At 40.9% G+C, this 23,763-nt stretch overlaps 1 protein-coding gene across 1 annotated transcript in view; it reads left to right on the forward strand.

Annotated features, from left to right (window-relative positions):
* MCCC2 (methylcrotonyl-CoA carboxylase subunit 2) overlaps positions 1 to 22,407 on the forward strand; it is a 64,322-nt gene extending 41,915 nt beyond the window's left edge. Inside the window, exons 10-17 of the mRNA XM_037149059.2 lie at positions 86 to 181; positions 6,181 to 6,253; positions 10,491 to 10,567; positions 12,397 to 12,463; positions 14,498 to 14,654; positions 15,509 to 15,623; positions 17,431 to 17,516; positions 20,319 to 22,407. Of these exons, the coding sequence (XP_037004954.2) occupies positions 86 to 181; positions 6,181 to 6,253; positions 10,491 to 10,567; positions 12,397 to 12,463; positions 14,498 to 14,654; positions 15,509 to 15,623; positions 17,431 to 17,516; positions 20,319 to 20,436 (789 nt within the window). The 3' untranslated portion in view covers positions 20,437 to 22,407. The remainder of the gene's footprint in view (positions 1 to 85; positions 182 to 6,180; positions 6,254 to 10,490; positions 10,568 to 12,396; positions 12,464 to 14,497; positions 14,655 to 15,508; positions 15,624 to 17,430; positions 17,517 to 20,318) is intronic.
* Positions 22,408 to 23,763: the final 1,356 nt, after the last annotated feature.

Consider the following 23,763-nt stretch of genomic DNA (forward strand, 5'->3'; position numbering starts at 1 on the left):
CCTGAAAAGCATTTTGACTTAGGTTGTTTTGAAATAACAGCATTGTTTTCAAAATGGTTAATTTGGATTTTCCTATTTTCTGCAGGTGACCATTGAGCCTTCTGAAGATCCATTATTTCCTGCTGATGAACTGTACGGAATAGTTGGTGCTAACCTTAAGAGGAGTTTCGACGTCCGAGAGGTTAGTGAAGTGGGACTGTGAGCTGTAAACCTTGCTGTCCCTCTCTATAAGTGTATCCGTGGTCGCAGCCGGAGTGTTTAGAATGTTCCTGCCTAGGAACTGTTTTGGATCTCAGTAAGGAGTTATGTGTAAGGGAAAGATCTTCCTCCCATGGTGTAGGATTTATTGATGCACAGGGAATACTAAAAGGAGGGGGAACCTCCATTACTGGAAAGTTTTCATTACACAGTGACAATGCTTGGCTCGTTCACAAATAGTATTCCGTAATGTGGACATTAGGAATGATGTAGGACAACCTGATCATTTTCAGCTTTTTAAAAAGTGTTCTTGTTTTAGGAAATGGATGAAACGTCAGTAAATTGTCAAAAGAAAAAACATACCCTTTTAGATCAATATGACACAGCAAAGATCAGACTTTTGATTACAGATGAAGTTGTTGCTATGGTTACAGATTGTCAACATAGTCTGCGTAGTCCTGAGTAACAATTTTTAGTGTTTGCATATAGCATGTAGTCTTTTGTTTTGTTTAGTATCATTCTCTGGCAGAATACTTTTTAAGCTAGAAAATTATTGTAATACCAGATTCTCTGCCTTAATATTTTGTTACTTTCCCCCTTGACTATAACCCATTATTGTACTAATTGTGGAAATGTAGAAAAATTATAAAGACAAAAAAATTGCTTGTAGTTCCACCATCCAGAGAAAGCAGCAAATATTTTGGTGTATTGGCTTAATGTATATGTACACATTATTTTATATATACATGTATACTGTATTTTATACATTATTATATGTATACTGTATTTTATGTATACATTACTATATGTATACTGTATTTTTATGCAGTTGAGATACTATATGTATATATATTTAAATTCTGCCTTTTCCAGCTTAAATTATAAACATTTCACCATTATTTAAAGGCTTTTCATGAAACATTTTTCATGGCTAGGTCCTAATTCCTTATATAATACTATCTGGCAATATGGTAGGCACTCAATAAATATTTTTTGAATGAATTGATGAATGTAATATCCCATTTATGGGTGCATATAATTATTTATTTAGGAAATACCATAGTATTGTTAGAGGGTCTTAAATCCTGGACATTTAGGGTGCTCCTGTTTAACAAGGTGACTTAGTTAACTGTAACTTTTAGAATTAGGATTTTAGTTTGACTTTTCAATTGATCACAGGCACAGAAAAAAATGGTGCTTACAATCTGATGTGTTTGAAAAAAGTTGTTCCAGATAGCCAAGTTTTCTAGACGGTTAAGAATTCATCCTTTAAGAATAACTACTTTTTTAATGTGTTCAGCAGTATTTATTAAGTACTTGAGCCATGAAGGTATTGTTTCAGATACCAAGAGCATAGAAGTGAGCCAAACATATGCAAATCCAGTCATTCATGGTCATTCCATTTCATTTTAATGGAGATTATTTTATAAAGATAGACTCTTGCCTTCTTAAATAGTATCCTGGACTTCTACCTTTGGCTAACTTAGCTCATCATTGTGATGATAATTTATTATTTTTTCTGTCAAAGCAAAATATCATTGTATGGAAGGCTTCCTAGTGTATGGAGCTGTGGGACTGCACTGGATAGCAATCAGAAAGCCCGGGGTCTCGTCCTTGTTCCCTGAGTCAGTGGTACTAGGACTGACACTCTGAGCATTGATTTTCACTTATAGGTACAAGAACAGCAGTACAATATGATATTTCTGCTTTCTAAAGTTTGAGTCTTTCTGAAAATGAGTTATTGTATTTTATGTGGCTGGGTGATATTTATAGTAGAGCAGATACAGTAGAAAGTAGTTTCACACTGAGTGCCCCTAGGCTGTTGTGCCCTTTGAGTTGCTTTATTTTTGTGTAGAAGAATGGTAGTTATTTTATTGATTGTTTTTACAAGATACAATTTTGGAGGTACATACCACTTAGAACAGATAACTGATATTTTCATTTTATGATTGGACCTTTCACAAAAATAACTAAAAAATAATTCAAAGTAAGCTTTTACTTTTTGGAAAGAAAGATACTGGGAAGCAGTCACTCATTTCTCAGCTTTTGCATCTTGCAAAAGAAAGCTTAGGTTGATGTGATAAATAGGAATGAGGAAGTTCCAGCTAGGTAGAAAAATAATGTGTATCATATACAGTAGCTTCTAAAGAAATTTGGAGGGACTTCCGCCAAGATGGAGGTTTAAGGTGGATGTGCCATGCCTCCTCCCACAACCAAGTTTAGGGACAACTAAATATTAGCATCAGAAAACACAACCAAAACACGGAAAACTGAACTTTTCGGAAGTCCACTAACAACAAATTCTTCGGCCCGACCGGTAAGGGGCGAAACCGGCGTCGGGTGAGGAGATACAAAGGAGGGCTTGATCGACCCCGGCGCGGAATCCAGACGCACGAATCCAGTCGCAGGGGTTCCAAACCCAGGATTGGACCTAGTGAGCGACCAAGCGGCCCACCGGGTGAGCGACTACGGAGGAGTCAGTGGGGAGGCGGTGGCAGCGAGTTGACTGTGGTTGCCTGGTTGCACGCGGGTGAGGGAGTGAGCGCTTGGACCGGCGGCGGCTGTGGCGGCGGCGCCATTTCCCCGCTCTGACCACGCCCCCACATACAGCATCACAACCCAGTGACCTGGGAATCCAAGGCGCCGCTCCTCCCACTTAAAGGGCCAGAACAGACCAAAAATGTCGCAGGGAGACCTCAAAGCCCCAGAGATAAATCTAAGTGACGAAGAAATAGCAAATCTCTCAGACGCACAGTTTAAAACACTGGTCATCAGCTTCCTCATAGATCTGGTGGACTATAGCCACAAATTAGAGAAACATATGAAGGCTAAATTAAGGGAAATGAATGGAATTCCACAGGAAAACCATAGAGATGAAAAAAAAACTGGGACTCAGATCAATGGAGTGGACCAGAAGGAAGAAGAAAAAAATCATCAAACAGAAAGGAATGAAGAAATAAGAATTCAGAAAAATGAGGAGAAGCTTAGGAACCTCCAGGACATCTATAAACGCTCCAATATCCGAATTATAGGGGTACCAGAAGGGGGAAAGACACAACCACCAGTGGAAAAACTATTTGAACAAATAATAAAAGAAAATTTCCCCAATCTGGCAAAGGAAATAGACTTCCAAGAAATCCAAGAAGCCCAGAGAGTACCAAAAAAGTTGGACTCAAGAAGAAACACACCAAGGCATATCATAATTACATTAGCCAAAATTAAAATGAAGGAAAGAATCCTGGAAGGTAAGGGGACAATCACCTACAAAGGAGTCCCCATCAGACTGTCACCTGATTTCTCAAAAGAGACCTTACAGGCAAGAAGGGGCTGGAAAGAAATATTCCAAGTCATGAAATCTAAAGACCTACAACCAAGATTGCTCTACCCAGCAAAACTTTCATTTAGAATGGAAGGACAGATAAGGTGCTTCTCAGATAAGACCAAATTCAAGGAGTTCATCATCACCAAGCCCTTATTATATGAAATGTTAAAGGGACTTATCTAAGAAGAAGAAGTTAAAGAAACATGAACAGTGAAAGGACAACAAACTCACAGTTATTAACAACCACACCTAAAACAAAAGCAAACTAAAAGGACAGCTAGATCAGGAGTGGAAACATAGAAATGAAGATCTCAAGGAGGGTTGTAACAGGGAGTGGGAGGAGGAGACGGGGGGAGAAGGTACAGAAAACAAGCAGCATAGACAGTAGATAGAAAAATAGATGGGGGGCAAGAATAGTATGGGAAACATAGAACCTAAAGGACTTGAGACATGGACATAAACTAAAGGGGGGTAATGGTGGGGTTGGGGGGCAGGGTAGAGGGGAATGAAGGGGAATAGAACAACTGTAACAGCATAATCAATTCAAAAAAAATAAATAAATTTATTAAAAAAAAAAAAGAAATTTGGAATATGCTTCATGTTTGGTACTCTTTGAAACAGTCCTGATGTATAATGATGAGCCCCAAAGATGAACTATTTAGTAATTTCTACTCCTTTTGTTTATTTTTTAAAATATATTTTATTGATTATGCCATTATAGTTGTTCTATTCCCCCCTTCATCCCCTCCACCTGCATACCCCCTCCCCCACCATTCCCCCCCCTTTAGTTTAAGACCACGTATCTCAAGTTCTTTAGATTCTATATTTCCCCTACTATTCTTGCCCTCCCCCCATCTATTTTCTACCTATTGTCTATGCTACTTATTTTCTGTACCTTCTCCCCCCTCTCCTTCTCCCACTCCCCTGTTGCTAAGATAAAAATGAAGGAGAGAATCCTAGAAGCAGCAAGAGATAAGGGGACAGTCACCTACAAAGGAGTTCCCATCAGACTGTCACCTGATTTCTCAAAAGAGACCTTACAGGCAAGAAGGGGCTGGAAAGAGGTATTCCAAGTCATGAAATCCAAAGACCTACAACCAAGATTGCTCTATCCAGCAAAGCTTTCATTTAGAACGGAAGGGCAGATAAAGTGCTTCTCAGATAAAATCAAATTCAAGTAGTTCATCATCTACTCCTTTTAGATCAATTACACACACACACACACACACACACACACACACACACAGTGATCCTTCAAGAATATCAGAGTCAGTGAATCTACTGAACTTATAGAAGAAACTTTCATATACCCGTCAGCGTTCTTTCAGCTGGTCTAATAATTAAATCTACACAAGGCAGATTGGATTAACAAGAGAAAACAGCCAAATCTAATTATGTATGCACAAGAGTCGGAGACCCTGCATACAAGAGACGTTCAGGGACAGAAAGTTAAAATGAGGTTTATGTGGCATTCTGAACTAAGGATGAGGGAAAGTGCCTTGGGGCTTCAGAAGGGAAGAAGGACACCTGCAGGATATTAAGGGTAGATGTTCTGCCTTGGCTTGTGTGGCTCATTTAGTTGAAGCATTGTCCCATAAAGCTGAAAGATCATGGGTTTGATTCTTGGTCAAGGTGCACCTAGGTGTGGGTTTGGTCCCCAGTTGGGATTCGTAGGAGAGGCAACCGATTGATGTTTCTCTCTCACAGCAATGTTTCTCTCCCTCCTTCGCCCTCTCTCTAAAATCAATAAGCATATCCTCAGGTGAGGACTTACAGAAAAAAGAAGAGTAGATCGGTAGCTAGAATTTTGCCCTGCCTTATATAGATAGGTTGGTAATAACTCTTAGTATGGGCAAGGCCCCTGATTTCAGTTCTTTGAGGGAGAGGTAAAAGTTTCTCGTATACATGCAGGGTCTCAGTTACTTTCAGCTCAGAATAATTCACAAGCCAAAGAGGCGTGTCTTGGGGAGGCCTGTTCTGAATGCCTCAGCATCTTAATAATCATAGCTACCTTTTAATGACAGCCAGAAGTGTGCTGTGGTTAGTATTTTTGAGTGTTACCATTTTTTAAAAAAACAGATGAGGAAACTGAGGCTTAGGAGATTTTAGGTAACCAGCCTGTGAGTCTGAATTTCTCAGTGGTAAAGCTGGTTCTTCAACTCAGCATTATTTTATTAGGTTACTTTACTACTGGGTCATCATGTCTTCACAACTTTGTCCCGTCTTTGCAGAAGCAAGAACTGAGACTCAGAGGGGTTAAATGACTTAGTCTAGGACACACAAGTCACATGTGATACCTCAAGCTAGAGCTTGAGTCTTTTGACTCTAAGCACTGTACTTGCTTTCTTATTGAATCCCTTACCCTAGGCCAGTGCGTTTGAACAGCCACTGGAGCTTTGGGTCTAGCAAACAGCTCATGCAGTCTCTCTGCTTCTCTGGTATGCAACATGGTGCTCTTGCTCTTATAATGAAGTGTAAAATCAGAGCTCAGAATGACTTCATGCATGTAAAGTGAAATTCTAGTGAGAAGATGTTCTGTGTAGGGTGAAATTTTGTGAAAGTGACACTTCACTATGAATTTGTTTTCCTTATAAATAACTTTAATGCAACAATTCCTTTGTAATATAATTTCCCAAGAACATTGTTATTTTTCCTCTTAGGTCATTGCTAGAATCGTGGATGGAAGCAGATTCAATGAGTTCAAAGCCTTATATGGAGACACATTAGTTACAGGTATAAAGATGAAGAATTGCATGTGAACATTTTATGATGCTTGGAAAATAATTGATGTCTTATCTCAAGGTTTTGATGCACTTGGCATGAGCTTTATTATTTAGAGCCGTACAAATGTGTGAGTCAGTGTTTAAAGGAGCTGTTTTATAAAGATCATTTGTAGCTGAATGCCTTCATGGATCCAGAGTTTAAAATGACAATATCTAGATGCTATGGTATAGACCCTTGTCTGTGACTTGAGTGGCATTAGCTGCATAAAAAGTTTCTCATCAGAGTACAAGTATTGGGTTGGCCAGAAAGACTGTTTGGTTTCTTCTGTTAAATAAAAGACACATTTTTTCATTTTCACCAATAATTTTATTGATTTGGTTATTTTGAGTATGTTGGCTATCTCCCATGTGGAATAACATTGATTGCTCTCAATTGATGTCTCGATTTGATCACAGTCAACTTCAAATGGTCTACCTGACCATGGAGCATTGTTCAGCGAGAAATCTCCAGCATGAAACTTTGCAAACTATTTTTGACACATTTGATCAGTCACAGCACTTTCTCTGTACACTGCATAAATCTTTCTTTTGTGTTTCAGTTGCATTTTTACTTTTTTTAAATAATAAAGCATGTTATGCCAAAAATGTTGCATATATTCTTCCAACTTCAATATTAAAATGGCTACACCAAAATTCACCAATTTTGATAATTTTTTTAAATGCATGCTTAATATGATAGCTATCATAATACAGTCTTAACAAAATTGTTTTGAAAGAAGTTAAAGACCACTAAACATTACTAGAGCCATCTTACAGGAAAATCAAATGAAATTTTTGGCCAAGCCAATAGCAGGAATATTTGTAGCTCTTTTTGTTTCTCTGGGTAACTATAATTATTTTGGAAGTTTCAGCATTGTCCTTTTTATTATTTAGTCTCTAATTCAGCTGGGAAGTTCTGTATGATGTTTCAACTTCCTGCAGGGCCTCTGTGCAGGTCTTACGTTGATTTATGCAAATACTAGATCGAGAATAGAGGACAGAATACCAAATCTGAAAAAATAAAACAAGGATATTTATAAAAGTTAATTCATTCATCTGAAGTGCTCAGTTTGTAGGCCTTTGGAAAAAGTATTTGAAACATAGATGCTGTACTCATAATAATCTATCTTGGACAAATGGTGAACAAATGTGATAATTTTATTTGGTTAAAGCTAAAAAATGCAGCAGCCTGAAGACAACATTTCAGAGTAGGAAAAACAACTTGCTGCAAAAATCCAAATTGCAAATATACTTTGAAGCTAAAGGATAAGTCGCCACATTTTCTCTGGTCTGATTGATGAGTACGATAAGGGTTCACACTGGGAGTGGGATTTACACTTTTGTATTTAGGTGTTCAAGTGACTAAGAGCTTTTGTTTGACATATAAGCAGGATTTGCCGCTGAGTAGTACAGGATGTAACCCTCACTGTGCGGCCTTTTCAAACAAGTCAGAGCTGTTTCTGTTGCTTTCTCAAAGATGAATGGCCTGGCCTTGTCATCTGTTTTTATGTATTTGCCCTGTACTTGCTACAAGACTGGTGGCTCCTTTGTCCTACAATACTAGGGATATATCCAGTTTCCTCCAGCTCTTCTCGACTGTATTGGAATCCAGATTGGGCTGGGCAATGGGAAGGGGAATGAGAAGGAGAGGAGAGGAATTCGAGGGTATGGGGGATCGTAGGGGATGAGAGGGAAATTAGGAGGGAACATGAGAGGGTGAGGAGCAGAGCGGGGAAGGAGTGAGGAGAAAAAACATTTTCCTAAGGATCATCAGGTGGCCCTTTGATCAAATGTGTCAAAGGATCAGGGCTCCTTAGGAGCCCTGGCAGCTCATAGGGGTTTCCTCCTGCCTCTGCATTTGCCGTATGTTGGCCCTAGTAGTTTGCTGGGTATTTTGCTTTCTTGTTTGGCCCATAACAAAGTGGTGAAGGCCTTCACTTCATGGGTGTCCCTATTATAGTGGGGCATGTGCCCTACTCAGCAGGCCCCATGCCTGGGGGTCCCAGTCAGGGCTAAGGATATGTTAAAAGTCTAAATAGCAAAGAGGGTAGTTTATCTTCAGGGTAGCCCCTTACAGCTGAGAGATGTGTGGGAAACCCAGCTCTTTGTGTAGGTGGGGCAGGACTCAGAGTGGATGGGGAGGCCTTTTAGGAAGCTCACCCTCTCTGCATTAACTCTCTCAGAGGCAGGGCCCCTGAGGGCACACAGCATTTAGGCCTGAAAGACCCAGGGAAATCCACATGACCCTCAAATTGCGTCTCGTTTTTATCACATTAAATAAGCATAATTAAAATAAATAAATCAAGACAAGGTCAGAGTAAAGAACAAAAATAAATTTAAAAAACATTCAGCGTTCTGTTTATCAATAGGTTTACACTCTCCTCTCTGTTAATTTTTTGAGCACCTGCTTTGTGTCAGACATCCCACCCTGAGCGGCCGCCTGTCCGGCTTGAGCTGGGAAATAGAGCCGGGCTCTGGGAACTGGGTAGCGTGCTGTCTTTGACCCACTTCGGCCAGCACAGCTTGTTGGCTCCTGGGCTCCAAATATTTGATATCTACATATAGTCATTAATAGGCTTGTTGAAAATTACTCTTGGGAAGGTCTCTCTAAGCAAGTGTTCCAGGTTCACAAAATAAGTAACTTCCTGAAACAATCTGAAGTGTCTGCCTCACAAAATAATGTTTCCCCCCGCTTTTTCTTCTTCTTTATTCTTGTGTGTGTGTAGAGTGGGTGTTTGCAGTGCTAGTAGAAGTGATGAGATACAAACAAAACTTATAGAAAGGAGAAAAAAATGCAAACAGAGAAAATAAGAGTAGAGTGATTTATTTTTCTTCTGAGCTTAACTGGATTTCTTACTATAAAGTAGTTTACCACCAGCCTTGTCAGCATTCTTGTTTTTTTGTTTTTTTGTTTTAATTGCCTTTGCTGAGTGTATCCTCTTTATTTTAAGGGCCTGTCATTACCACAGGCATTTTTGGGTAAATTAGTCACCTGAAACTGGCCAGTGGCTTTGACAGTTGACCTGTAAAAGACTCTGTTTTTGATTTGTTCTATTTTAGAATGTCTTTCAGGTATGGTACACAGTGAGCACTCTGACACATGTTAAATGAATTAATGGATAACACACTAACCCATTGATCTAACCAAACCAACCAGTCAGACAAATGGGCAACTTTACACGTGACACGCCCCTTTCAAGGAAGCAAAAATCCCAGACTCCTGCACCTTAAGAATAAAATGTGACATTAGTTAATTTGTAACATGTGGGGGCGACTTTCCTCGCAAGTGCCCTCAGCTGCCACGGATGAGAGTAATCCTGACTGAGGCATGATGTGATCTGCTTGGGGAGGAGAGGTGGCCATTTCCCAGAGGAAAAAGGCTGTGAGCAGTGGCCAGTTTCTCAGGAAAAAAGGCATTGAGCTCCCTCCTCTAGGGGCTTTTATTGGGTTGTAATACACAGGAATATAGGGCAGCAAGAATCAAACAGTACATAACATTTCAAAGAAATCCGAGGGCTTAGTATGAGTCAGAGTCCATCAGGAACAGAGTTTTAGGGTTTCCTGCTGGAACCCTTAACATATGAATGAAAGCACTCTTAGCAAAGCAGATTTCACAGGTTTATCAGCAAGTCTTTGTGGTGCCAGATTTTCCCCCAGGACACACTCTAGCAAGGCAAGGAGCTGCACCCCTCCCCAACAGGTATTCAGGCTTAAAGGGATTAGAGCCTGGAAGTGCTTCTCCCAGAGGACATGGGGACTTGGGTTTTGTCAAAGCTGGGGGTTGGGGGGGTTGAGGGGGCGAGAGTCCATTGCTCCCTCTTTGTTGCAGCCCCCCCCCAGTCCTTCCATGATGGCCTCCCAAGTGATTGAGTCTGGCTTAGGTTGTCCCACCGCTGTGAGGAGGTCTTACCCGTCATTGACTTCTGACCAAGCTTTGGGGGCAGGGAGAGGAAACTGAGGCAGTGTTTGCTACCAGAGACAGGCTTTGTCTCCTGCAGCTCTCATTCCAAAGGTCATCCCTCACCCTTAGCCACAAGGGAAAGAGTTACAATTTTTAGAACCAGACAGAGAGGTCTATAACAGTAACACAGACAAAATCTCTACATTTTAAACTTTGATTTTGAAATGAAAGAATGTTGAATATGTCTTTTTGTTGTGAATTAAAAGCCCTCTGAAAACATAAGTCTTTGTTTCCATTTTCTTTTGAGGATTTGCTAGAATATTTGGATACCCAGTTGGTATCATTGGAAACAATGGAGTTCTCTTTTCTGAATCTGCAAAAAAGGTAAGTACTGTTAAACATGTTTCAGAATTTTCTGTTTTAAACATAATGAACTCTCAGGATCAAGTAATGCATGAAAATTTGTTGCATAAAAGCTTAAAATATTTAACCAGATGCCTCAGCAAAAGAATGCCGTGTGTGTGCACGGGAGCGTATGTGTGCGTGTTAGTGTTTGCAGCAGTTTTTGTGCAGGTTTACATGAACGTGAAGAGCTATCTTGAGCAATATTAAAAGTTCAGAAACATTTTATAAGATTCTCGGATTACAGCTCTGTGGATGACATGTGCGTGTTCTGAGACATAGCAGTACTCATCCCGAAAGTGTTTTACTCTCTAGTGCTTAGTGCACGTGAGGAATTCAAAGATACTTTCAGGTGGTTCTGAGACGTGATCTGTTTATTCTATTTTATTCCATCATCAATTTAACTTGGTACTGTTTTTACTCTTTGGAAATGGGAAGGTTATGGGTCTTGTTACTGAAGCTCTGGTTTTAAAAGAGCAAATTCATGAATGTCTTTTGGCTTAGTATTCAATTTCATACATACATCACTGTTTCAGTTTTACCTCAACTTGAATAAATGCAATTAATGTACTTATTTCATAAAGTGTTTTCTTAAGCAAAAAAATGTCTAGGCTTGTTTTTCTACTTCAAATGATAGAAGAAATAACAAGATCAGTGAATGTAGGTAGCAGGCAGTTAAGCACTTTCAGACCCTAACTGAGGATGAATTTGTCTTTGGTGGAATGTTTAACAGTGAAGTCAGTTTCTGTATTCTGCTGTCCCTCTCATTGCAATGGTAAGATAAACAAGAAAGTAAAACTAAGGAAAATAAAAATCACCTACACTCAGGCCTTGGGATGAAAGCACAGTTTCAAGGCTTTCTTTCCCTGATAGTGGAAATACTACAGAATTTCGAGGGCTTCCCTCCTCCCATGTTAGCATGGTGTTTTGTGTGATGTTGGGACACCTGGCAGTGTTATCAGGCCAGGCTCAGGACGGCTGAGTCAGTGGGTGAGACCGTCTCCCTCCTCCTCCCTGCCTTGGTTTGCTATCTATCCTACCTGACAGAAGTAAGCCCCAAAGGTGTGTAATTTCCTCACTATTGTGTTTGAGGTTGAGCAAGTGCTTTGAGATTTTGTAATTGCCAAGGCATTTCTAGCAGAGTTAAAGGGATCTGTGAATAGAGAGTAAAATATAAAGGAAAGGGTTTATAAAAGTGTCCTTAGTCACATAATCTTTAGAAGATAGGGCAAGGAGTAGTCATTTTTGTATGTCGTTAAACAATTTCCTAAGCTCAAGGTTAGAAGGTCTCTAGCACTCGTCTAAAATCCCATTTAATTGGGGTAAATTGGTAAGGAAGATGTATTTTACTATAATCTTGGTGCATGAAAGATTCAGATGATCATCAAAATGTAATTATCATCATAGATTTCCCTGAAGGGAAATCCTTTATCTTTTCTAAAGTGGATAACTGGAGAATTAGCTTACAGCGAGGCTCAGGTATTCTCATTGGCAAGTATCCTTTTTTCTGTTGCTCGTTTCACTTGGTGTTTGGTTGTTAGTGATTGACGTCATCCCTGACACAGCAGTTGTCTTACAGCTGTGTGCCCTTGAGCACACAGGTGACTGCAAAACAAGTGCAGGATAAGCCACAGTCGCACGTCCCGTTGACAGTGAGTGCACACCGCAGTGTTGCTGTTACTGTTAGTGTGGGGCCAGACAAGCCCAGCAGAGGGTCTCTTCTTGGACCCAAGTGTGGCATTTGTAGAATGCATGGTGATTACAGATTTGTTAGCTCCCCTTTGAAAAGATTTTCATCTTTTTGCTTATAGGGGGCTCACTTCATCCAGTTATGCTGCCAAAGAAATATCCCTCTGTTGTTCCTTCAAAACATTACTGGTAAGAAAACAGTGTATTCAGCTTGGCTGCATTTATTCTTGAGTTGTGCTATCCAGTAAATCTTAAGAAGTGATCACCACACCAAGTCTAGTAACCATCTGGCACCATGCGTAGTTACTGCGATATTATTGACTGTATTCCCTGTGCTGTGCATTACATCCTTGGGGTTTGGGTTTTGACTTCAAAGAGTGGTATGATCAATGACAGTTCTCTGGATTTCTTGTTCCATAAATGATCTTCACCTGGTGGATAAAATGATTTTTAATGTCTCCCAAACCCCAGAGACATTTTTATTTTCTAAAATCCCATGCTTCTTCTTTCTGTGCCTTTTAAAATGTTGCATGGTCTGTGACATATAGAAGACACTCAGGTTTGTAGGTTAGCCAAAAACTTCTTTTTCTCCCATCTTCTAAGTAGGCCATGGTTATCTCAGGTTTAAAGGAAGGAGAGGCTTTTCGTTACTTGTTGAGTTCAGGCAAACCTTCATGAGAAGGAATTTGGCTCTTGACAATCAGCAGGGCTTTAGACCTTACTGGTGCTAACCCTCTTCATCGTAACTTTAAGATACTAGTCTAGGTGGGTTTTGAGAGGAGTTACCTCCAGATGGAAGCCTGAGAGGGCCCTATGTGCAAACCTCATTAAAAGGGCAGATAAAAACGATTCTGAAGCTTCACTAGTGCAGGGGCCTTGTTTCCAATAGTGATTTATGACTCACTAACCACCGATAAGTTGGACTGTGTGCTTGGAAGGTTCCTACTTTTTTTTTTTTTTTTTTTTGCCTGGGTTAGGGGCAGAGGTTGAGTTTGGTTTTACAGCTTTGCCTTGGAAGGACCTGTGTTACCTCCATTTGGAGATACATTGTAGGCAGTTGAAAAATCTTGAGCACAGAAGAGGTGTGTTAATTCGACGTGAAAATGTAGGTGTCATCAGAATGTGGAAATGGTATTTCAAGCTACAGGAATAGGTAAGGAAACCATGAAGAGAGAAGAGGGCTCAGGAACAGCCCGTGAGTAACTGATTTCTTCCACAGAGGTGAGAGTATCGGAAGAAATAGATATGATTGTGTTGTTTTTTAGGGTGGGAGAGAGAGAGATTTCAGAAAGCAAAGGGTCTAGAAGGGCAGTGGGCTGGCAAGTAGGGGTGGTGAGCACTTGAAGAGAGTCTGTATTTGAGATAGCTATTGTGGGAATAGTACTGGGAGTCTAGGTAAGGTAGGTAAAGGGATGCTGAGCTCTTCTGAGGGCCCACCTCAGAGGGATTAGCTGGAGGAGTCAGGTGGTGCCTGGCCAGACGAGGGTTGACCTAGCACCACCTTTGTATCCATACTCCAGGTGCTCCACAAAGACTGGTGGGACTGACTGGGCGCCTTGGTGCTGGCGTTGTGCACGGCAAGAAGAGTGGTGGTCAAGTAGCTTGTGAGGCCGAGGGTGGGGAGGGAGCCTGACTTGGTGCATATTAGGTGAAGAGGCAGGAAGGAGCCTGAGGTCTGGGAGGCCCAGGGCAGCTGCAGAGGAGTTCCAGCAGAGATGGGAGAGCTTGAAGGGGGATGAAGAATTTTTTTACCTTGCGATCGACAGGGACTCTTAGTGTCTCTATGAAACATTAATCTTTATTTCATCAAAGTTTAAGCAGCACTTCAGAAGGAACACTGCATTTTTAAACCAGGTCAGTGAACACTGAAGCCCCCACAGGGACGCTCTCCTCAGCCGGCCACGTCGCATTCTTTCATCATCTCACTACTGTTTCGCGATAATTTCTTGAAGCTGATTTGCATCCTTATTTTATTTGAAGATCTCTGTTTGCATCCAGATGAACTGCTTTAAGAAAATTTTAAAAGCGATTAGAGAAAATGTTATTTTATCTTTCAAAGCACACTTTTGGGGGGCATATTTTACATATAAGTATTTTGTTAGGGAGAGAGGCCTGTAGTAAAATATAGTCAGTCTGACAAGAGGTCCTTCCAGTGCCTCGGTGGGATTGGCTTTTTTACATTAATCCCATCACTCAGGCTCTCTTTCTGTTCTTTTCTCTTAGGGTTTATGGTTGGTAAGGACTATGAAGCTGGAGGAATTGCCAAGGATGGTGCCAAGATGGTGTCTGCTGTGGCCTGTGCCAATGTGCCTAAGATAACTGTCATCATCGGGGGGTCCTACGGGGCCGGGAACTACGGGATGTGTGGCAGAGCATACAGGTAGTGATTGTCATGGTTTCTCTGAAAGAAACCACACTGCCTGTGTAACTATAAATGGTCAGGTTTATTTGAAATATGGAATGGCATTCACAAATCTTGAGTAGTTACACCATAATTTATATCATCTGCAGGAACAAAATGAAATTTAATGCTAAAGGTACTACTAGGAAGAAATCCACAATGGGAATAAGGAAATATTTTGAAATGGCTGATACTGAAAATACTACGTCATAACTAGTGTGATGTGGCTGAAGTCGTGCTTAGAGAACGGTGTGTAGACATAAATGCACAGCATGGAAAAGAAGTTAGGCTGAAAATCAATGAGCCAAGCAGCCAGCTTAGGAATTTCAAAAAAGTCCAGCATTTTGGACACAAGAAGCAGAAAACAGGACATAATAAAGAACAAACATATTGTAAGACGGAAGAATCAGGAAGGCCTAAAGGTGCTTTGTTTGAAAGGTTAACAAACTTAATCCCCCAGTAAAACTAAAAGATAAAGTGAGAAGGCACCAGTAACCAACATCTGGGCTGGGGAACAGGCCATGACCACAGACAGTAAGAGGATATTTTGAGTACTTTTATATCCAATAAACTTATGTGAAACGGAAAAGTCCAGTTTATCAAAACCAACATCTGAATCACCTAGAGAACTTAAAGTTTCTAACTGTTCTCAGGTCCATCTGTGGGATCAGTCTGGGGTGGGTTCTAGGCATTGGTTATTTTTTAAAAATTCCTAAATGCTTTTAATGAGCAGCTGGAATGAAGAACCATTAGTTTAAAAGGTAAACATGGGCTTCTGAACATCTCTGTGTTGTAAAGTGAATTAATTTGATCGTTCTTTTTTCCCCTCGTAGCCCAAGATTTCTCTATATGTGGCCGAACGCTCGCGTCTCGGTGATGGGAGGAGAGCAGGCGGCCACTGTGCTGACGAGGGTCGTCAGAGACCAGAGGGCGCAGGAAGGGAGACAGGTAAACGCCGCGTCTTCCCCACCCGGGTCTGGCTGTCCCCTCACTAGGTGCAGGCTGTCACCAGTGAACACCCTGAAGCTGGGGCGCCGTGCAGCCAGAACCCTTCTCTGTTCACGGGCCAGGGGTCCGGCGTGCGGGGCCTGGCTTTTTAGACACTGGCCTGGAAGAGGAGTTGCTTCAGGAATTCATACTTACACGTCTTCTGTCTCTTTTTTAAGCGCCATTTCAATCAAGGTACCTTCTCGTGCTAATACACAGATTTTTTTAGAATCCCAAGAAAACACTTCAAGAAACTGCCTGTGAGTGCCTGAGGCGTAAAGATGTTTGGTTCTTAGTCATTCGCAGTTAGTGAGCTTTAAATAAATTTGATTTACTTCTTTGATTTTATGACCTAAAGCAGCAGGATTTTTTCCTTACTTCATGGTTAGGTGGTTGTTCAGTGCACCTTGAGTGGGAGGGCTCAGTCATCTTGTGAGAATTGGTGAACATCATTACACTGTGACAGTGTAAAGGAGTCACATGGAAGGGGCACTGGCAGCTCCGTGAAGGCACATCAGTGGGTGACGGCCTAGAAAATGAATTTCTTTGTTTGTGTCTCTGTTAGGGAGTCTTCTGAAATTTTGCATTAATTTTTACTGGTTATAGCCTTTAACTGTTTTGTGTAAGCACCAAGCCTTAAAATAACTACATGTCCCTGAAATCGGTAGGTGCACTGTTTTCACAACAAGGCATGAGAGAAAGGAGGCCCTTCTCCTCAGGCTCTCACGCCTGCCATTTAGGGAGCATCTGGTCGACCACCCCGCTGTAGAGTGGGGCGATGAAAAGCCACAGGGCACCCCCCTGATCACAGCCCACGCGTGCCTCAAGCCCCCAGTCGTCCTTTCTTACAAGCAGGAACTCTGGAGAGCAAAATGGAGGTTTCACAGTCACTTGAGCGTTGACCAGTGTCCGAGCAAAAGGAAAACTTTGCGTGTGTGTTCGTAGCCGTGCGTGTGTGTGTGTGTGGCGGGGTGCCGGGCTTGGGGAAGTATGAAGTTCTGCCTGACATTTTGAAGACATGTCTTAAACTCGAGCCTAGCATGGTGATCTCTTATATAGTTGTTCTTTCATTTCGATACACAGATTTATGAATTCATTTCTTTTTATATATGATAGTACAGGATTTTACTGGTTCTCCCTCTTGAATTCTTAATCTATCAATTATCTTAAACTATGAAAATACATAAAAGAAAGTTGGATTTATTTGAAATAAGTCATTTGTTTTTTGGTGTGGAATATTTTTTAAGTTGAAAATGCTTACATGTGAATTAATTATCACTTGTTTCTGGCAATACTGATGGGCAAGCCATTAAATTTTTAATCAGGGAAAACTATCTTTCAGCCATCTGGGAAATTGAAGAGGCTATTCAAGATGCGGTTGATATTTATCCCTTTAAGTTAATTAAAAATGTTTAAAATTTTGACTGTTTTGAAAGAAAATGTAACGTAGCCCTTTTGTTATACCGTATAGTTCACATGCATTGTTGAACGGTGCTGGAATACACGATGCTCTTGGTTTTGACCTTACGTCGAATAGCCCAGGATGCTGTCTCCCATAAAGGAGACGTAATGGCACACTAATTTGATAGTCACATCTCGGGTGAGATGGTGTACATTACACTGTCACTTGTTACCTGCATGTCACTGCACAGAGGTTGGTTGTGGTGTTGTTACTCATGACATCTGTTGTCCTTTTTTTCCTGAGGTGCTCCTGGGTGGGGCTGTTATCCCAGTGCTGCAGACTCATTCTTGGTCCCTTTTCTTTCAGTTCTCCAGTGCTGAGGAAGCAGCTTTGAAAGAGCCCATCATCAAGAGGTTTGAAGAGGAAGGAAACCCTTACTATTCCAGTGCCAGGTGGGAGCTGGAGAATAAGTAACTTGTTGGGGGCATGTTGGCAGTCAGGGCAGCAGCCTTATAGAGATCTGGGTGGTCAGGAGGGTCCAGCCTTTGGAGAACTGAGATATAATGTTTGGGCACATTGCACTTTCTACTGTTGTCTCTATAATGGGAAAGCCTGAGGCTGAAACCCCGCCCCTTCTCCCAGGGTAGGGTATGGATACATCACTTTCCATCTGGTTCTGCCACCCTCTACCCCTCTTCTTCTATCCCATTTCTCCTTGAGGTATCTGGGGCCTGGGGGATCCCACAGCCACAGGTGGGCCATGCTGGAGCAAGGATGTTAAGAGCTATAATCTTGGCTGTGTAACTTCCAGGAATTAGTTCTTTTGCTTAAACTAGTGAATTCCTGTCATTCCCCCTCTTTTTGATTATTTTGTTCTCTCCCCATTTTAAGCACGAGATGGCTTGAACACTTTCTGACATTTGTTAACAAGTGTGCTTGTGCATTCGGAAGGTGATTAGTCACAGCCAGAGTCCAACTGGCGACACCGCGTAATCACCTCACATACTCGTGCGGCCCTTGGTTCCACTCGCGTCTTATTCCACTTAATAAGGTCGTCGTGCGCTATCACAGCTTGCCCTGGCTTGAGACTCATGGCATGTGCCCTCTGGCCTCCTTCTGTCAGCACTTCAGTGTTTCGAAGTCTGAACAGTGAGCTTCCTGGGTTCACTCATCCCTTGGCCATATGGGAAAAAACAAAAGAACTACTTGTGTCTTTTAAAATTAGATTATGCAGTGATTTATGCCATTTACTGGAGAGGAGGGAGAGAGGAAAATTGAAAGTCAGAACTTGTGTCAGTCCTGCGTGCGCCTGGTTTGTGGCAGGCACTGCTCCCCACGCCGGGGGCTCGGAGACTGGGCAGCTTCCCAGGCACAGCCAGTTTCAGAGTTCAGACAGTGCCACCTGGGATTTTCTAAGAAGCCTGTTTCTCTTGTTAATATCTATTTTAATAAGTAATTTTACAGGTGTATTTTGTTGCAGTGGGTCATTGATTCACTGAATTAAAAACAAATAGTCTTTGACTTGAGAAATGGACACGTTCTTCTTTTTCTCATAGCTAATAGAAGCAGAGAGGAAATATAAAACCATATTAAAGGTTTAAGAGAAAATATATATTATAAGCACAGTTACATTTTTTAATGTAAGATTTTGACTGAAATTCACAAGGACAATTGAAATATTTATCTGAAAACCAATCTATTTTTTGTGAGCCATTAATTTGTTTTTCAGCCCTGGCTAAGCCATCTTTTGAGAAAGACTCAATCCTTTAGTATTTTCAGTACATTATTATTATTTTTAATGGATTATATTCAAGGCAAGAGAGCAAAAAGCCCACATGGACTTATCTTTGAAATAAACATTGAGAGACAGTCAAGTTTTTCTGTTACTGTGTAGATGCTTAACCCTGCTGTTGAAATACTGGGTGACATGAGACAGCAGCTTTTCCCCCAGGATGAAAGCATTTTCAAGCCAGCGTATGGCACCTTTTTTGTGTTTAATAAATCCCTTAACAGGAAAACTCTATAGTCTGTTTAGGCTTTCACGTGCTCGATCTGTCTTTTCAGAGAGAGCTGTCATCATTTGCTACTGTAACCTCCTATGTTTTTGTTAATCCTTACATGTTACGTGTGCAGCACGTCAGTTTTATTCTCGGTTGTTTTTATAGTCAGACTTTTCAGGCACCGGGTTAAGGCCTCTCTGCGGTCTTGTTCACGACCACCGTGGAGCAGCCTCTTCCCTCCCCCGGCACCACCATGCTTGTGGTTTCACTCTCCTCCTGGCTTTGGAAGGGAGTGGAATCAATTGGCCTGGTTACAGATTACATGAGTGCCTTTCATTTATTGGCAGTTGATACTGCAGGGTTCCTATAATGAATGTTTTATGAGCAGAGATTTGATTCATGGTCTGTCCATGTCAGTATGGTTTAATAATTGATGCTGTGTCCTGGTACTGAGGGTAGTTTGTTTAAAGAAAGCACAAGTGCCACCTACCAATGACCTTTAAAAAAGCAATATTTCTCATTCATTTTTCTTCATAAATTTGAGGTTGTCAGTGAAAAGTAAACTAAAATTTCTACTGAAAAGTTTCTTCTAAAAGCAGTTTAAAGCTATTTTTTTTCTTGTAGCAAAAATGAAGAACTACATATGAAAATATTATTTTATTAATAAAATGTATTAAAGCTGATTCAGTAATTTTCATAGTTTCTTAAGAGATGAGGGAGTTTTGGGGGATACACTTTTTCTAGTAGAGACTTTGGTCTGAGACTGTTACCTGGGTTCATGTGGCTCTTAGTATTAATAACAGGAATACATCAACTTTACTTGGACATTTGTGTGGGCAGAAGAGGAATAGGAAAGTTTCTCCTGAAATAAGTAAAAATATTTTTAAACCAGAGATTCTTTTGTGGTTTCTTGTAGCAAACTGTTCCTAAGGCCATAAGCTCCATTTGACATTCTTTGGGAGCCTGGGATGAAAGTCATTTCATTTTTCTTTCTTCCTTTTTCCCCTCTCTCTTTGTTTGCTATACTCTTTTATTTATTTACATATTTCTCTGTTTCATAAAATACTTTATTGTTGTTCGATTGTCTTTTCCTCTCTCTTGAACATGGTGTCAGTTGTAAGGTTATAGCACACAGAAGCTAATCAGGAGATCCATATATTACCTAAAGAAAAACCTCAGCACTTCTGGGAGGGAGTGTATAAATGGTAGTTTGGTGGTGGATTCCTAATAACTCATATTTCGGTTTTTTCTCAGGCTGTGGGATGATGGAATTATTGATCCAGTGGACACCAGACTGGTCCTGGGTCTCAGTATTAGTGCAGCCCTCAACGCACCAATCCAGAAGACTGACTTCAGCATCTTTAGGATGTAACTGGAATGTAAAGCATTTTCCACTGGACATGTACCAAAAATTAATACATTAGTAGCATTAAAATTTGAGACTTTTTCAATATTCGACTATTACAGTAAAATTGTTCTCTTAGCATAGTGCACTGTATTTTCCTACCTTAAAAAAATCAGTGAAGACATTTATTTCATGAACCTCAAGCAAGCCCTTGTAAATTTTTGTAGATTTTTCTATGATTCCACTTTACCACCCTTAAAATGAAGAAAATAATTTAGTTATCCTTTCTAACCCACCAGTAGTATGACAAGTTCCATAAACTATAAATTCCAGGTATTATCAAGGTTATTAAATGAAGTATTTTTACTGAAATGATGCCTTTGTTGATTATGCATGATATTGTAACACACTTATTTTTTAAAAGCAGCTATTACTTTCCCTCCAGCTGTCATCCCATTCCTTCCCACAGTTCACTTCTTGCTGTCTGCACTCGGGGCTTTATTTCCTGCCCATTCTCCCACACCCTTCCCCTTGCTGGCCCCCACTGCCAGCAGCTCACTCCAGGGTCACCATGGACCTTCTCGTTCCTGAAAACCACCGGGTTCTTCCGACTTTGTCTGACTGAATTTTCTGCAGCATTCAAGCCAGTAGAACACTTCCTCCTAGAAACACTATTCCTAGCTTCCATGCCGTGGTACTCAGGTTTCCCACCAACCACTGCGGCCATTCTGTTCAGTGTCCTTCGAAACTCCTCTCCCTCTGCTGAGTCCTACCCTCTTCACCACTTGTCCTCCTTTTTCATTAGTAATTCATGAACACATTCTTAATCTAAAAGATGCAAATGACACAAAAGCATTTCCTCATTCTTTTTTTAAGTTGTGGTAAATGTACCTACTTAAATTTTACCATTTTAACCATTTTTAAGCATGCAGTTCTGTGGCATTAAGTGCATTCACATTGTTTGCAAACACCACCACCATGCACCTGCAGAACTTTCTGTCATCTCAAACTGAAACTCAGCTGTTAAACACTAACTTCTCATTTCTCCTCCTCTCAGCTCCTGGCACATCTTAGTCTTAAATGCATGTGTTTTCGTGGCTTGATTTAACCTCCTGGGCCATTTCATACCTTCCTAAGGTTTCAGTTGCCATCTGAATGGGGATGATTCTTGTGCTGACAGTTCCTAACACAAGTTCTTCCCAGACCTTCAGACCTGCGCACCTGCCAGACACATTGTAGATGTGCACCGACTGTCCCATAGGAACTCTAGGTTCAGTCACCAAGTTCTGTTGGTTTTGCCTCCGATCACTTGAATTTTTGTCTTTCATGACCACAGGCATTAGAAGTGGTCTACCTGCATCCCGTCTTGCCTGCTCTAATCTCCATCACTCTGGAATTAGGATGGCCATTCTAAGTGCACTTCAGGTCACACTGCTTCTTAAATCTTTCACTGGTTCTCTGTAGAATTGCCAGACCCCCCTCTAATGCCCTCCGATACCGTCACCCCTTCAGGCTCCTCTCCTGATTCCTCTTCTCACCCCCAGTGTTTTACCCATTCAAGACTTCTAGCTCCTTGAACCGCCAACGTCCTTCCCACCTCAGGATCTACAGTTTTCCCTCTGCCAGGACTGTTCTGCTCTTCTTCTTAAACACAACTTCTGGTCTCTGACTTCCCTGGGCAGGGTTAGTCTCCTACAGTGTGCCCTTGTAAAGCACCATGCGCTCCGTCCCTTCTGTCTTGCACGTTTATAAGAAATACGTTTCTCTCATCCTGCCCTCCTGCTAGCGTGTACCCTCCGTGAGAGCAAGGAGCCTCCTGTTTGGCCTGTACCTCCACTGCTCGGCACTTGCAGGTGCTCAAGTATTTGTTGAATGAATGAAAAAAAAATCCCTATTTTAATTGATATCCTCAGGTCACATCATTTTAAAATTGAGTGATTGATTCTATGATTAATACAATTATCAAATGCTTTCCTAATAAAATTAGCATTTCAAACATTTGTGTGTAATGTTCAATTTTGGCTGCATTTGTGTATCAGGTCGTTTTGGTTTTCTGAGATGCGAACAGATAGGTGGTCTCGGTTCAGAGGCTGCATTTTTAGAAGGATGTTGGAGATCACCAAAGGCACGTGCAATGATGTTCTCATTGCAGTTGGCAGGACTGCACTACTTGTGGAGGCTTTAAGGGGAAAATTTATTTTCTTGCTTTTTTAGCTTCTAAAGGCTTCCTGCCTGTTTTGTAACTTTTAAAAAAATCCTTACCTGAGAACATGCTTACTGATTTTAAAGAGAGAGGAAGAGAAACATTGGCGTGAGAGAAAAACATCCATCCATATCCTCTCACTCATGCCTCAACCTGGGTCCGAACCCACACCCCAGGCATTTTGGTTTACGGAATGATGCTCCAGCCAACCAGAGTCACTGCCCAGGGCATGCTTTGCGACTTCTAGTAGAAGACTTCAGTGTGACGTACATAACATATGCTTTAGCATTCTAGAGAGCCATTTAATTGACTCAAGAGGAGAGTTTACCATAGTGCAAGGACAATTTTATATTTTGTAACACCCAGCATTTCAGTATGTCTGACAGCTTTTTCTCAAAGGTTATGCTATCATTCCTCATGTTAAGGGAGAGAAGGTTTGAGGAAGAACAGTGTCTTAGAAGGGAATTTAATAGAGAACTTGATGAAGAGAAAATGTGACCAGAACTGCTTGCTAGAACTAAACCAGAGGGGGGAAAATTTGTAATTCAGAGTTAATTGTAAGAAGTGAACAAGTTGAATTTTGGAATTACTGCCAGGTTGTTTTTTTTAAAAAAATATATTTTGTTGATTATGCTATTACAGTTGTCCCATTTTTTCCTCCTCTTGATTCCCCTCCACCCTGTACCCCCCTCCCACTATCATTCCCCACCCTTAGTTCAACTTCATGTTTCATATAAATTCTTTGGCTTCTGCATTTCTCATACTATTCTTAATCTCTCCCTGTCTATTTTGTACTTACCATTTATGTTTCTTATTCCCTGTACCTTTTCCCTCATTTTGCCTCATCCCCCTTCCCACTGATAACTATTCGTATGATCTGTTTCTGTGATTCTGTTCTGCTCTAGTTGTTTGCTTAGTTCATTTTTGTTTTTTTAGGTTCAATTGTTGATAGTTGTGACTTTGTTGTCATTTTGCTGTTTATATTTTTATTCTCTTTTTCTTAGATAAGTCCCTTTAACATTTCATATATTAAATGAGAGCTTGATGATGAACTCCTTTAACTTGACCTTATCTGGAAAGTGCTTTATCTCCCCTTCCATTCTAAATGAAAGCTTTGCTGGATACAGTAATCTTTGATATAGGTCCTTGCC

Source organism: Artibeus jamaicensis, unplaced genomic scaffold (assembly GCF_021234435.1).
Source record: "Artibeus jamaicensis isolate MK-2021 breed Jamaican fruit bat unplaced genomic scaffold, CSHL_Jam_final scaffold_369, whole genome shotgun sequence".
NCBI lineage: Eukaryota > Metazoa > Chordata > Mammalia > Chiroptera > Phyllostomidae > Artibeus > Artibeus jamaicensis.